Source organism: Lotus japonicus, chromosome 4 (genome assembly GCF_012489685.1).
Source record: "Lotus japonicus ecotype B-129 chromosome 4, LjGifu_v1.2".
NCBI lineage: Eukaryota > Viridiplantae > Streptophyta > Magnoliopsida > Fabales > Fabaceae > Lotus > Lotus japonicus.
The window spans coordinates 13935794-13951404 of NC_080044.1; the positions used below are offsets into that span (position 1 = coordinate 13935794).

General features: G+C 42.7%; 1 protein-coding gene and 1 pseudogene across 2 annotated transcripts; both read right to left on the reverse strand.

The window, feature by feature from the left end:
* Positions 1–15611, reverse strand: part of LOC130712340 (probable 2-oxoglutarate-dependent dioxygenase At3g50210) — a 44503-nt pseudogene that overhangs the window by 14309 nt on the left and 14583 nt on the right.
* Positions 286–2204, reverse strand: LOC130716019 (L10-interacting MYB domain-containing protein-like). 2 transcript variants are annotated; one of them, XM_057566194.1, is made up of 3 exons: positions 1660–2204; positions 1022–1357; positions 286–920 (listed from the first exon to the last, which is right to left on the reverse strand). In XM_057566194.1, the coding sequence occupies exons 2-3, from the start codon at positions 1346–1348 to the stop codon at positions 378–380; spliced, it is 870 nt and encodes a 289-aa protein (XP_057422177.1). In that variant the 5' UTR covers positions 1349–1357; positions 1660–2204; the 3' UTR covers positions 286–377. The 2 variants fall into 2 exon arrangements, with proteins under 2 accessions (XP_057422177.1, XP_057422176.1); XM_057566193.1 differs by having other exon boundaries at positions 1022–2204.

Here is a 15611-nt window from a genome sequence, read left to right on the forward strand (position 1 = left end):
AAATAAAAAGACATATCTACTAAAGTATCATAGATAACTAGGAAAAAAGCTAAACTCGTGTTGGAAACATATTTTTGATCTGAATCTCTACGTGGACTTTTGACAACATTACTCGTGAAGTAATTCACAACTTCACATACAAGTGCGTACACAACCTTTTTCTTCTCCTCTAACTCTGATGAAGACATCCTGTGAGATTTCATTGTTAAAATTATATCAAACCAATAAAAGTGGAAAGCAAAACTAAAATATCATGTCATAAAATATCCAAACAAGCTCATAGAAGATCACATATCCAAAATTCAGAAAGTCATAACACTAACATATGTCATAAAATATCCAAACAAGACCATATAAGATCACATATCCAAATAAGCCTATTTGTGTTTAGACTTAATCCATCCAAGCTGCAGTGTAGGCTCCTCTAAGGAAAGAAAGATAAGCCTATTCTCCCTTTTGTCCATAAGACTAATGCCCGTGTAAAATAAATCACTCCCACGAGTGAGCCCTGGTAGATTCTTTAGCCTCTCTACACATGCATTGATGTTAGCAGGATCATTTTTAGATCCAGGATCACTTGACTCAAAGCTATTAATAACACGTTCCAATTGACTAGAGAGGTTAGCCGCAGCCCCAACTTTCTTTTCACCCTCTCTACCTCTCTTCCTTTGTCCATTTCCCCTTGAAGATGATGGTTGCGCTGTCATTTCTACCTCAATCCCATGCTCTTCTGTTTCGGCCTCATCAATATCAGCATCAAATGACTCTTCCACTCCAATGCTTTGACCGTGAGAGTCTCTTGAATCTTCAGATGGAGCATATGCTGCAAGACCAGTAGCAACTACACCCTTGAATAAAATTTCCTTCTCAGGAAAAAATTTCAGACCTTCATCTCTAAACTTTCCAACCTCAGGACTCTCCTGTGAAAAAGAAAAACAAGGATTAACACTTGCAAAACTCAGGAAATTGTAGAGCAGATCATGCAAATACAATAGCTGAAATAAACAGTCATCACACATACCTTGATTTTGGCCTCCCACCATTCATCACTAGCAGCTACTGTTCTCTTAGTTGCATCCCAACCAAGACCTGATTCTATTGCATTAAGCTTTGTCCATAATGCCCAATCTACTTTCAAATGATCCCACTTATTTTTAAATTTTTTATAATCATATGCTAACTTTGTGGCATTGTTGAACTTGGCTTGTATATTTGCCCATCCAGTTCTTGTAAAGTGAGTGTGAGGTCTATTCCCAGCACGTACCTCTTCAACGCACACTTTCAAAAAAATTCCAAGATTCTTATCACTCCAATCTGCTCTCTTTCGTTTCACATGAACTTGAGACATTTCAACAAGCTTTAAGAAACAGTATATAAGTGAATGGTAAGCACATCATTCAATTCAATTAATATTGCAAGTTAACTAACTATCTTTCTTAAACAACAACCGTTTCAACTTGTCCATGAAATGAAATGCTACCAGAGAACACAGTACATAGATGATGATGCCATTGATAATTGAGAAAAAAGAAAAAAGAAAAAAAAAAAGTAGAAAACGGAATCAAACCTAGAAGCAAAAGAAGCTAAAAATCAAACCTACCATTGATAAGTGGGTGTAACATACCAAAGTGAGTGTGAACAAGCAATGCTTTCACATACCTTCTTGTAGAAACTTGGTATTGTAGAAGCTTCAGCACTTTTCTTCTGCTTTTCCTTAAAAATGTCAAGCAAAATTCTCTTTGTTTCAAGCTCTGCAAATTAAAGTAGAAAATCAAAATGGGGTGTTGTCAAGTTCTGCAAATTACAGTTCCACCATGCAATGAAGCATTCAACTTTGAAAGAATCACCCAATTCAATTTTCTTTAGCTTTAATCCTTTGCTTCAATTTTGTTTTGTTGGTCTTTATAGTGTTAAAATTCTTCAAATTGTCACACTTTGATTAGTGTTTACCATATCATTGTTCCTCAAAGTTAAACAGTCATCACACGTAGTCTTATCACTTGTTAACCACTAAGCTTAAAATGATCAGAAGATGACATTAACAAAGTCTCAAAGCATATATATAGCACCATGATCACTAGCCATAAGTTAATCATAACAAATCTACTACAGGGAAACAGAACAAAGAAATAAGAAATAAAATCTAACATAACTACATAAGACACATACAGATCCATGTAATTATAAATATTTTGATTTGATTAGGCTCCATGCCAAAAAAAAAAACGCACCAGAAGTGCTTTTTCATTTCATTTGATTAATAATCATCATGGTAGACCCTTCCAAAAATTATGAGGGGGGGGGGTCACCTTTTACAGCTCAAATTTGTGTGTTATTCGGATCCACAAACTAGCCACATTAAACTAGACCCCATTACCTTTAGTTCTAACAATCTCATTTATTGAAGATGATGTCAAGCTAAACACACTCTGATGAATGAATCAAACAGATTTCAGTGTGGTGATTTCAATTTCAATCACAATGTTGAACTGGAAATTTGGGGAACAAATTCACACAAAATGAAAATCACAAAAATCAGAACGCAACCAGATGAATTAGAAATTGGCAAAGAACAGAACCACCAACAGAAAGTGAATCTCTCAAAATTGATAACATAAGCAGGATCAATTATCAAACCCTAATCAGATTATAACATATAAATCCCTTATCCATCAAACCCTAATCGGATTGTAACCTATAAGAACTACAAAAATTAAACCACAAATTTGGGATAAATCAGAATTCAAGATAATGAAAACAGAGTCGCAATTTGATGAATTCGAAACAGACGAAGACGCACCTTGGTAGGAGAAATAGAGAGAAAAGGAACTGCACGATTATGTTTTGATGAACTGATTCAATTCGAATGAGAATGTCGATGAGTTGAATCCAAAGAATGTCGATCGTGACGACGGCGGAGGCCGTGACGGCGGCGGCGACGAGATTCAGTGGGGAACCATTTGTGTGCTAGGGTTTAGTGTTTCAGATGGAGAGAATTGAAATGTAGGACAAGGCTTGTCATTCTGATATTTTGCTAAGGGTAATTTTGTCAATAAAGTTTTAGGTAACAGCTTCCCGAAAAAGCAGAAAAAATAAGCTCCAGGACCCAGCTTTTCAAAAAGATCTTTAAGAAGCTTTTTAATAAGTTAAAATAAATTATCCAAACACCACTTTTTAATAAGCTCTAGCTTTTTTCTAGTGAAAAAGCTGTAATAAGAGCTTATTTATGGTATCCAAACGGCCTCAATGAGTAGATCAGATCCAGACATTATATAGAAGGGCACAGTTCCGATGTGAGCAGTTGCAGCTTGTATGGACCAAACAGTTTTCTAGCGAAGAGGTTGTAACTTTCATGAGATAAATTCTTCAAGAGTATCTCGTGTGGACTTTTGACTCAATGCTTCTTCTTCCTTAGAGAGGTGCTGATAACGCCCCGTAGTCTCTTCCTCTTGGCCTTGAAGGCAGAAAATGTTATAGCAGTAGGAGAATTTGGAGAGTCATGATCAGGGGAAGCTACTGGGGATGAGGAATAGGCAACCATAAGTGATGGTTGTCGATCAGGGAGGTGATGTGTAGGATTGAGGTGGTGATGGTGGAAAAGTGATGATGGGTTCAACAGGGGAAATGTGTTAGATTTTCAGGATGGAAGCTTGCAACAACATTATCAGTCATAGGATGAGCTTGCCTCGTAAAAGAATACTACACTGACTCTATATTTTGGGGAGTTGTTTATCACACAATGCAAAGTGGACTCATACAAACCAATGGAGTATATATGCAATTCTCTTGCCCTATTAGTTAGATCATCCACCAAATCTCAAGTGGTATCACTGTTATATGAAGAGATTAATTAAGATACCTGTTTACACAGATTTTTGGTAAACAAATATCATCTTAGTTCGACTAAAGGAAGTTTAGATTTCAGGGTCCTTTTGAGAAAACGCTTTGCCAAAGTGTTGTGTGTGAATGAATGTGTTTTCGACAACAACGAGCAACTCAGGTGAAACTAGATTTTATTGAACACGAGTCAATTACAAAACAGTCAAATAAACTAAAATAACATGAAAACTACATGAACTGCAGATTTCGACAAACGAACTACACAAAAGAACTGGAAATCAACAAGCTGAAATGCAGGGAAACTAAAGTGTCGGTTCTGCAACATACTCCTCCATCATCACGTTTTGCTCCTTGAGTCTCATTGATGCGGACATTAGAGCTTTCTGGTGAATTTTTCAGAGTTTGAGTTGAGAACCCCTTTTTTGAATCAGATTTTCCTATTTATAGAGCTCCATGTCTCGCGTGTCCCTGGCGGTTTTCTTCCTTGTTGGTCGGGTTAGTGGGTCTGATTCCCCACGATCTGATGCTTGTTCCGGAGGTTTCATGCGTAGTGGTGAGGGTAGTGTTTCTCAACTGCCTCAACCGTTTCTTGGCCACGTTTTCGACCATCGTGGGGAGAATTTGACTTGGTCAATGTGGCACGTGTTACATGTGCCTGTGTTTAGTAGTAATTGTTGTTGTCGAATTTGGCTGCCCCATTAACTTAGTGCATTTTCCTTTTCATTCCTTTTAGTCAGAATTCGACTACTCTGAGTATTTTGGGCTGAATGCGTTTTTCTTTCTTGGGCCAAAATATTGGGCCAACAGATGCCCCCCAAAAATGTTGATTCTCGACTACCAGTCCTTGGAGAGATCAAGCATTTTTTGCCCGTGCATTTCGACGGAACTTGACGGCTGTTTGCGACTTTTCCCTTTCTGATTTCAAGTCCCATCAGAGATCCCATCGTTTGACTTTTGCTCCAATCAGAAGCCTTGACGTCTGACTTCGTCTGTCGTGTGCCGTCTCTACTTTAGAGTAATCATGGCCCTTTTCTAGCCTTTTCATTAGGGTTTGCGGTTATATAATAAAATAACCGTTGGATTTCAAAAATTTTTATGCATCATCCTGTAATGCGGCTTCACGTCTGACTATTCACTTTCCTATAAATACACCATTGTTGGCCCTCTGCGAGCTTTACCGTTCTTTCAAACACTCAAGTTTTCACCTTTAAGCTTTCAAACACTCAACCTTTTGCCTGATTTTGCTTGTGATCACCTTCAATCGTTTGGTTTCTGTTTTCCCGGTGTATCCTCTGAACATTTCTATGGCTTCTGGCTCTGGTTCTGACAATGTCCTCCCTTTGGCTGCTGCATGTGAGATGAATGAAGCCAAACGCACTCCCATTCCAGATCCGCCGTATGACGTGGAGAAACGGGCTATCTGGAAATCCCAGGTATTTATTCCTATTTCTGTGAATGGCAATTTACGTGCCATTTTGGGCCCTTTGAAGAAGGCGAAGAAGGGCAGGCCTAACAGTCTCCCTGAGGGCTACGAGCATTTTCACCCCAGCATTCGTGGGGATGAACTCATTCTTGCATTTCAACCTTCTTACCGCTTCCCTTTTCTGAAAGATCCCAAAAGGGCTTTCAGGTCTGCGCCTCCTAACCCATCTGCTGGTGAAGGAGCCTATCTGAGATGGCTCAACAGGGTGGAGGCCAGTAAGTCTGGGCATTGGAAAGTGACTGGCATTTTCGACCTCATTCAGTTGTCGAGGTCGCCGATTACTTACAACCCTGCCATGCTTCTGAGTTCTCTTTTCTTTTGGGAGCGGTCCACCAATAGCTTTCATGTCCCCTTTGGGATGCTTTCTCCCACTCTTCTCGATGTTGCTGCCATCACTGGCCTTTGGGTGGTGGGTGACGATTATCATTCTTCCGCTGCTCCCACTAATCCTATCGCCATTCCGACAGATAACATTGCTTTCAGTAAGTTTATTAAAGATCACTATGTCGAGAATGGTGAAGTCTCCGATGCTGAGCATGTCGCGTTTCTACTGTATTGGCTTTCTGCTTATGTGTTCTGCACCAAATCTTTGAGGATTCCGGCTAAACTCCTTCCTTTAGCCAATCTGTTACACGAGGGTCGAATTATCGCCATGGCTAGGCTCGTGCTCGGTAATCTCTACCAAATGATCAATGAAGCAATCGCCGACATTCGAGATCCTAAGGTGGCGTCTTTGAATGCAGCTGGTCCTTTCTGGCTTCTTCAGCTTTGGATGAATGCGGTTTTCGAACCATCTCTTCCAGCCAAGAACCCTCATCCTGTGGTGTCTAACACAAGGATCGACGCTTTCAGGCTTGAAGCTCTCACCCCTCCTTATGATGCCTCTACGTTCGAGTTTGACTTTAAGAAGTATTTCACCATGTTTTTCGAGCTGAAACGTTTCTGCTCGAGCTTTGCACCGTATCACAAACCCTCTTACGGCCCTCGGTGGCTAAGGAATTCATACCCTAATCTTCCCGGTTCGGAGAACCTTTCTCAACACCAAGTCGAGCTTTGGCAAACTATATTGTCTCCCAGGGTGTTAACCATCAACTTTGCCAGTAATGATTTTACTCTTTGCGGTTACAATCCTCAGCTCGTGTCTCGACAGTTTGGGCTGAGTCAAGATTTGCCCAATACCTTGTTCGACAAATCCCTCATCCTCTATCCTGGTACCATCACCAAACGTAGTGTTTTCGACACTACCATTGGCTACTATAATGAGGAGGAGCCGCTTGGTCTTAGTCCTTTCAGTTGTACTCCATCCTTTTACGTCACCCAGGCGTTCAAGGCGTGGTGGTCTGCTTATTGGCATGATATTTCGACGCCAATTGAGGATTGCTTCCAGCGCATAACAAACGTTTTTCTTTTGCAGAGGCAGGCCCCGAAGAAAACCAAAGGTATGCATATGTCTGAGATCAACGCTTTTCAACAATTCTTCGGTGTAGTATACTTTCCGGGTCCTCGACTTCAGGAAACGGTTGCCAAAGCAGCCCAAGTTCTAAGGCGAATGTGGGAAGCTAAAGCCAAGAAAACCCGATTGAGCCTTCCTTCTGATGAGGATGGTCTTTCTTTTATTATTCGAAAAACCGGCTTTAGGTTCCCACCACTGCCTACTTGTAAGTATGCTTTGGCTTTTCCGGTGGTGCTTCCTAAGTGGGTTGATCATGTAAGTATCAAAAACTTTTACCACGGTGCACTGCCCCCTCGGAAGCGGGTGACCTGGACCAAGCGTTACCTATGGAATTATCCTCTCCATGTGCCGGTTGAAATCTTCAACCACATATCGATAAAATCGCTTATTGGTCAAGGTAATCATTTCGACCTGGCATCTTTGCGATATTTATGGCTTAATCCTCCTTTGTTTTCTTTTTGTAGCTGAGCCAATTCCTCGACCGACCCCTCAGGCTTCTCCTCGGGTGGCTTCTGCGATTGTCGAAGTGGAGGATGATGATGATGATGATGATGTTGCCTTGGCTGATAAGCTCAAGATCCCTAAGGTAATACTGAACCTTGTGAAACTCTGACCTTTACTCGACGTGTATATCTTTGTGATCATTTTCTTTTGTTTCAGAGTCGAAAACGGGGAGCCACCCCAACTACTTCTGCGAGCCAAAAGAGGGCTAAAGGTGCTGGTGAATCTTCTGTGGGAAATCCCTCCCCGGCTAAATCGGCCAGTCAACGTGAGGAAGTGCAGCAAGGTGGTGAACAAGGTGTTGATGAGCAGGCTTCTAATCCTCTGCTTCAAGGTACTACACCAATTCCTGTCGAGATGGCTCAAGCCAAGAAGACCTCCGGGAAAAGGTCTAGTCGCAAATCTGACAGCTCCTCTTCCCACCATTCTAAGAGTTCAACCAGTTCCAGTCCCCTCAGAGCATCTGGCCCTAAGGTGAATCATTAGTTCACATCTTGTTTCAATTTGCTTCCTTTTCCTCTTTCTCAATCATTTTTACTTTTATTCTTCAGAGGGTTGGCATGTCTAAAATGGCTGTACCTCGGGCCACGTGGTTTTCTTCTAAACCTCCACCAATTGCCCTATCTAATTCTTCGAGCGGTTTAGAGTCCTCTAGCTCGAGTTTAGACTCTACTGAGTCGGACCCTGTGTGGGACAAATTGACATTCTATTTTAACTCGAAACCAATCGCTTGGCAACATCCTGGTTGTGAACCCTATTATACCAAAGAATGTCGAGATAACCTTTCTAATTTTCCTCCACAGGATATGCAGAACCTGCCTTCCCCTGCTCGTGAAGAAAACATACTGCATGATGAAGTGCAGGGTGGTGAGGATCCAATCATTCAGCCTGACCAAGTGATTGGCGTAATGCCCCCACCCAAGGCTGATGTTCTGGCCTCTGCTCATTCCGAACCTTCTCCTCGACAGCTTCAAACTTCCCCTCAACAGCCTCGACTTTCTCCTCAGCGACTTCAACAAGATGCTAGAGCCGCTTTGATCTCACCTCATGCTAAGGGAGGTTCAGCTTCTTCTAAGACGGCTGCCTCTTCTCATACTTCTAGTGAAAGGCTCAGTGCTCTTTTGGTCGAGGATCCTCTTTCCATCTTCCAGAGCTTCTTTGATGGTACTTTGGATCTCGAGTCTCCGCCGCGCCAAGCTGAAATTGCTGAGACTGCTCAGTCTGGTGGAGTGCCCGATGATAGCCGGATTGAAGCGGCTCTTGTTAAGTTAAAAGGGCTGGTTTTCGATACTGGCTTCATTGGCAGTGTCCGAGTCACTCCTCAATTAGGTCAAGAAGTGAAAGAACTGCTTGCCTTCCTCTTAAGCCAACAACTTGATCAGATTCAGGTAGATGCTCTCGTCGAATTGCAAACTCTCGTGGTCGACATTGTGGCCACGCTTGACAAAGCCATTGCGGTGGAGCAATCCATTGAGACTAAAAAGGCACAAGTGATTTCCAATACCAATGGCCTATTGCCCGCGAAAGAAGAGGCTCTCAAGCTGACTGCTAGGAGGACTCTCATTGCAGCTGAGTTGTCGAGCGTTGATGCTCGACTGGATGAGCTTCACAGGGAGGTAGCCAGACTCGAGAAGCAAAAGGCTATGTTGATTGATGAAGGCCCAGCTGTGAATTCTCGACTGAATGCGCTGGCTGCTGAGTGCACGAGCGTGATGCTATCGACATCTCAACTTTCTAAGGAGGTAACAGCAGAACAGCGTATGAAGCAAAGCTTGGATTCTAGGATTGCTGCTGCTGGGGTTCAGCTTGAAGCCTTCAAGTCGAGAATTTAGGCTTTATAATTGTTGCTTTATTGTAATGGCCATGGATCTATTATGGCCTTTGTTGCCGACTTTGTAACAATCATTCCTGTCCTGTAACTCTGTCCGATTTTTGATTAATGAATGAATTTGTATTGGCAATGCTCGACATGCTTTATTTTTCGATTTGCATTTTATTGTCGAATCAGTTTTCGTTACATTACTTCCTGCATTGAATGGCTAAGTCTCACCATTTAACTTGGTGCTTAATCTAACCTTTCAACTTCCAAGTTTCTTGGAAAACCACGATAATTTATAACGCTTTTATTACGTTCCTGTTCAACGACTCAAGAACTTCCTTCACTTGTGGTAGTGGTTGACGTGGCTTGCCGTGTTTGGCTGATGCTTTGGTAACTGCATGCTTGCATTAATACGTCTGTTTGTTACTTCCCTACTATAATAGAAGCCGTTTTCTACTCGTCTTTCAACAGCAACTCTTTTCTTTCCATTCTTCCCTTCTTTCTGCGATCCAAGAACCTTTCATTCTTCACCATGGATAGCAGACTAATTCTTCGTCGTATCAAGGACTTGGCTTTCCAAGAGAACCTTTTCTAGAACCTGTATGACTCCTCTGCTGGCCTTGATGAGCTTTTAGGGCTCATTGATCAACTGCTTCATAGGCCAATCGTTGCACGCGTTAGAATTCCTCTTCAGGAGTTCCAGGGGCTTCTCTTGGAGGCCAACCCTCTGTTTGAAGAGTTCCGGGAACTTTCAGTAATGGTGTTCTTTCAAGAACACCAAATAAATGAGTGGAGGGAGAAATTCGATTTTCTCCAGACCTCTTTGGATCAGCAAGATCCTGAAGGTCTTGTTCGGTTAGTCGTCGAGATTCGTGCAGCCTCCCTTGAAGACTTGGTTGCTCGTCAAAAGAAGGCTCGACTTGAGGGCCAGATGGTGGCGCTGGTGGATCGATTAGCCCCCATGCAAGCTAAATATGACGGATACAGGGCCATTTTTCCTTTTTAGGATTCTAGTTTTATTTGTATTTTATTTGTATTTTGCCATACTTGTAACGTTTTTCGATCAATGAATATAATTTGGCAATTTTATCGTTCATGTTTCATTCGATTTTACATTCGTGCAACATTGGCTTATATGCTTTTAAATACTTGCCATTTATCGTAACACATTGACTCTGATTGCCCAATTCCTTAATCACGTAAGCATTATTGGGTAACGTTTTCTCGACTGTGAATGGCCCTTCCCAACTGGGGGTCCATTTCCCATAAGCTCTATCCTTTTTATCCATTGGGAGAATAACTTTCCACACATAATCCCCTGTGATAAAAGATCGATCTCTAACCTTTTTATTGTATGCTTTAGCTATGCGATCCTTTTGCCTTGTTAAGACGTCTAGTGCCAAGAGCCTTTCTTCGTCGAGGTTGACCATTTCATCTAGCATCATATTCCAGTAAACTTCGCTTGGGATTTCTTCTTGCCTTTGAATTCAACATAATTGCAAATATACCTCTGCGGGCAACACGACTTCTTGGCCATAGGCCAGTCGAAAAGGCGTCGTTCCTGTCGCTTCCCTTGGTGAATTCCGGTAAGCCCATAGGACTTGGCTTAAAGATTCATTCCAGCTTTTTGGTTTTCGACCCACATGCTTCTTGATCAAGCTTATTAGGACTTTATTGGCTGCTTCTACTTGGCCATTAGCCTGAGCGTAGTAAGGGGTCGAGGTTAAAAGCTTGATGCCCCAAGATTCTGCGAAGGCTGCCACTTTGCGTCCCACAAACACCGTGCCTTGGTCCGTTGTAATGGACTCTGGCAATCCAAATCGATATACAATGTGGTTTTGTATAAACTCGATCACCGTTTCCTGTGTTACGTTTTGTAGTGGGATGGCTTCGACCCATTTAGTGAAATAGTCGACTGCCACAATGATATACTTGTGCTGCTTTGATGAAGCTGGGTGAATTTCGCCAATTAAGTCTATTGCCCATCCCCTAAAAGGCCATGGCTTGATAATAGAGTGCAATTCACTAGCTGGCACATGCTGGATTCCTGAGTGTTTTTGGCAATCTTGACAACCTTTTGCGTACTCAATGCAATTTTTCATGATAGTTGGCCAATACAAACCTTGTCTAAATAGAATCCATTTCATTTTGGCCCCTGCTTGGTGAGCACCACACAGGCCATCGTGAGCAGCTGATACTGCTATAAATGCGTCGTCTTCGCTTAAGCATTTCAACAATGTGCCGTCGACGTTCTTTTTGAACAACTCGTTACCTAAAATGGTGTAACTTAGAGCCCTATACTTGACTTTTCTATCAGTTGACCCTACTGGGTTCTGCAGGTACTCGACAATTGGCTTTCTCCAATCGTTAGGGGTTAGATTATCAATGACCATAATGTCGAGATCTGAAGGACTCAGTTTTTCTTTGATCTTAATTAACTCTGTCAACTTTAGCCTATCTATCATATACCCAGAAGCAATCTGCGCCAATTCATTGGCTTCTTGGTTCTCCACTCTAGGAACGTGACCTATTCCAACTTCGTTGAATTTAGCCAACAAATTGCTTGCTTTTACATAATATTTGGCTAAATGCTTACTAGCGCACTTGTACTCTTTGGTGAGTTGCTTTACCACCAACTCAGAATCCCCTTTCACGACGACGTTCTTTGCCCCCAGAGCTAGCAGGATCTCGAGGCCCGATATCAACGCCTCATACTCGACTTCGTTGTTCGAGCAATTACTCTTGATCCTAAATTTGAATTTAGTGGGGATGCCCTGCGGGGACATGATAAACATCCCGATTCCAGTTCCATTCTTATGGCTGGAACCGTCGAAATATAACTTCCAAGGCTGTATGCCCACATAGGTTATGATCTCTCTAGGCATGGTGTGATCTGCCAAGAAATCAGCAACCGCCTGCCCTTTAATCGCTTTTAATGGGACGTAAGTTAATGAATATTCGGTTAGGGCCAAAGCCCATTTACCAATTCGACTATGCAAGATTGGTTTGGATAACATGTGCTTTATTATATCATAATGAGAAAAAACCATTACATCGATTGGCTTTATGTAATATTTCAACTTTACACAAGAGAAGTACAGGCATAAACACAACTTCTCGATCATAGTGTATCGAGTTTCTGCGCCATTTAACACCCTACTCAAGTAAAATATGGCCCTTTCGTTGCCATCTTCATCTTCTTGAGCCAGCATACTCCCGATGGTTTCATCTGTGGCGGAAATATACAGCTTCATTGGCCTCCCTTTGATGGGTGGCACCATTACAGGTGGATTGGACAAGTACTTCTTGAGTTCATCAAATGCCTTTTGGTGCTCTGCCTCCCAGCGGAACACATCCTCCTTTTTTAGTCGAAGAAGCGGAGAAAATGACTTGGTCTTTTCACTAAGGTTGGTAATGAATCTCCTTAGGAAGTTAATCTTTCCCAATAACGATTGTAGTTGCTTCTTGCTGGTTGGTGGACTTGTGTCGAGAATGGCTTTAGCTTTATTTTTGTTGATCTCGATGCCCTTTTTGTGCACCACAAAACCCAAAAAATCACCTGTAATAACACCAAAAGCACATTTAAGGGGATTCATCTTCAAGCCATATTTTCTCATCCTCTCAAAGGATTTCCTTAGATGCAATAAATGGTCATCCCTTGATGGGGATTTCACCACAATATCATCAATGTAAACCTGCATGAAAGTTTCGATAAAATCATGAAAAATGGTATTCATTACCTTTTGGTAGGTCGCGCCAGCGTTTTTCAACCCAAATGGCATGACCACCCACTCGTATGTCCCCAAGGCACCAGGACATCGAAAAGCTATTTTCGACACATCCTCTTCTGCTATGAAGATTTGGTTGTAGCCTGAGTAACCATCCAACAAGCTTAAGTATTCGTGACCAGCAGCTGAATCCACCATCATCTCAGCAATAGGCATGTGATACTCGTCTTTTGGAGTGGCAGCGTTAAGATCTCGAAAGTCAATACAAACTCTCATTTTCCCGTTCTTCTTGATCACTGGAACCACGTTGGCTAACCAGTCCACATATCGAGCCGTCCTGATAAATTTACACTTGAGGAGTCTTTCGATTTCTTCCTTGATTTTCACCAACACATCTGGATGGAACCTCCTGGGTAATTGCTTGACTGGTTTCTTGTCTTCTTTGATGGGTAACTTCAATTCCACCAATTCTCGACTAAGGCCAGACATTTCATCGTAGTCCCAAGCGAAACAGTTTTTGAATTCTTTGAGTAATTTCACCATCCTATCTTTTAATTCTGGGTCAATAAGAGCACTGATGTACGTTGGCCTCTTTTCTAAGCCATCACCCAGGTCCACTTCTTCTAAAGGGTCTTGCGCTTCCATTCTCTTGGAAACATCGACCACTGGCTTCTCGAAGCCTAATGGGCCGTCATCGTAGATGCAATCTAGCCTCAAATTGCAAAGGTCCTCGAATTCGCATTCATCGGCACTCTGCTCGTTTTCTTCTATGCACGTGTTATCCTTATTTGTTCTTGCCTCCTCTCGAGATGTAATTTCGACAGGCAGAATTGAGGCATTGACTTCGTCAGTAGCCATTTCTTTGGCTATTCTTGCGGCCTCTAGGGCCGTCCTTATTCTGTTTTCGGCTGCGTAAGCCGAGATTCGAGCCAGGCTCGAATTAATCATCTCTAACATCATTTTGCCACTCAGTAGTGGCATCCTTTTCTTCATCACTGTGCCATCCACTCATGGCATCAGGTTTGTATGCTTCATTAAGGTTTAATCCCCTGATGGGATCCAACGTCACCGAGTACTCTGAGTAAGGGTTGAAATATTGACTAGCCACTGTGTCTAGAGGAGCGATTGTGGCTAAACTTTTCTCGAAATTCTTTTTGCCAACGTAACTTGTCTCCGCTAAGTAGTAGCTCTGATCTGCTTGCACATTCTCGACAACCCCATCTGATTTCCAAATGGAGATACGTTGGTGCAGGGTTGAGGGCACTGCCCCCACGCCGTGGATCCATTCTCTCCCCAATAGCAGGTTGTAGTTGGCTTTTGAGGGTACCACGATGAATAACGTGGAACGGGCCACCGTTCCTACGGTTATGTTCAACATAATTGCTCCTAAAGAAGAGCCTGTCTTCCCTTCATAATCGGAAAGGACCATGTCGTGAGGGATTAGGTCTGCCTCAGTTTTGCCTAACTTCTTGAGCATAAACTTAGGCATTAAATTAATTGTGGCCCCTCCGTCGACAAGAACTTTATTAACCCCTTTTTCGTCGACCTTGGCCCAGACGAATAACGGCTTCAAGTGGCTTTTCATCTGCTCCGTTGGCCTCTGGAAAATAGCCCTTTCGTCTTCGACGGATCCTTTTTGCATTACGTAGTAGCACAAGGGGTTGTCATCTGGCTCTTCTTCATCGTAGTAGTCTTCTTCACTTTCGGTGACCTCTGAGATTATGTCGAATTCAGCGGGTAAGATAGACACTATGCAGATGATGTTAAGATCTTCCCCATCACTGTCGTCGAAATCCTCGAGCATGTCTTCATCCTCATCTTTGACAACCTCATTCCCTTTCTCCTTGGCTGGATTTGGTGGCACGGTTGTTCCTTGTTTGATGGCGTGATCCAGTTGATTAATAATCGACGCCACACTGGGTTCATTACGAGGGTTGTCTTCTGGCTTTATGTCCCATAATGAACAGAACTTGCCACCCCTTTCCCTTTCCGCTTTCCTTTTCCTCAGGAAACGTCTGAACTGAGTTCTGGTCATTTGTTCAGGAGCATAATAATTCCCAGAGCCATAGGAATAGTTCCGCGACACGCGGGAATTGTTGATGTAAGAAGACCCCTGGCCTAAGTCGATTTTCTGCCACTTGGGGTATGGTTTTGGCCTTGGAGGTGCTGGCTTGAACCATTGATTTTTTGGTAACCAGCATCAGGGACATAAGTCTTGTCCTTGCCTCTTAACTTTTGGCCTTTATGGCCATCGAGTTCTTGATCTCTCTCAACCCACTCCTCGTGGGGATACTTCAGTCTCCTGGATACAGGAGCTTTCTTTTGGTAATGCCTTTTCATTTCTGAATCTTGGTAGGCCTTGGCTGCAAATTTGTCGAAAACGGCGCTGCATCTAGGGCACAACATGACTTCTTTCTCGCCATCTTTGCTCCGGGATAGAAACTCGACAAGAGTTTCTCCAGCCTTGGGGTAAACCTCTTCAAAGCTCACCTCTTTCGCGACCTCTGGCTCTTCGACAGCTACGTTTTTTCTTTTGCTCTCTCCAAGCGTCAAGCCCCAGAATTAGCTTTTCGGAAATGTCGACCATGCCAATGTAGAAAGGCTCTACATAGTTGGCCTCAGCTATCTGCAGTGGATCAGAGTCGATCTTCATTTGACTCTTGGCTTTTTCGTCATACTTGAGTCTCCCTGAGTCCAATGCCCCTTGCACAAGGTCCCTGAAACGAACACACTGTGAGGTCCAATGGCCAAAAAAGTTGTGATATTTGCAATATTTCTTTCCTTTTT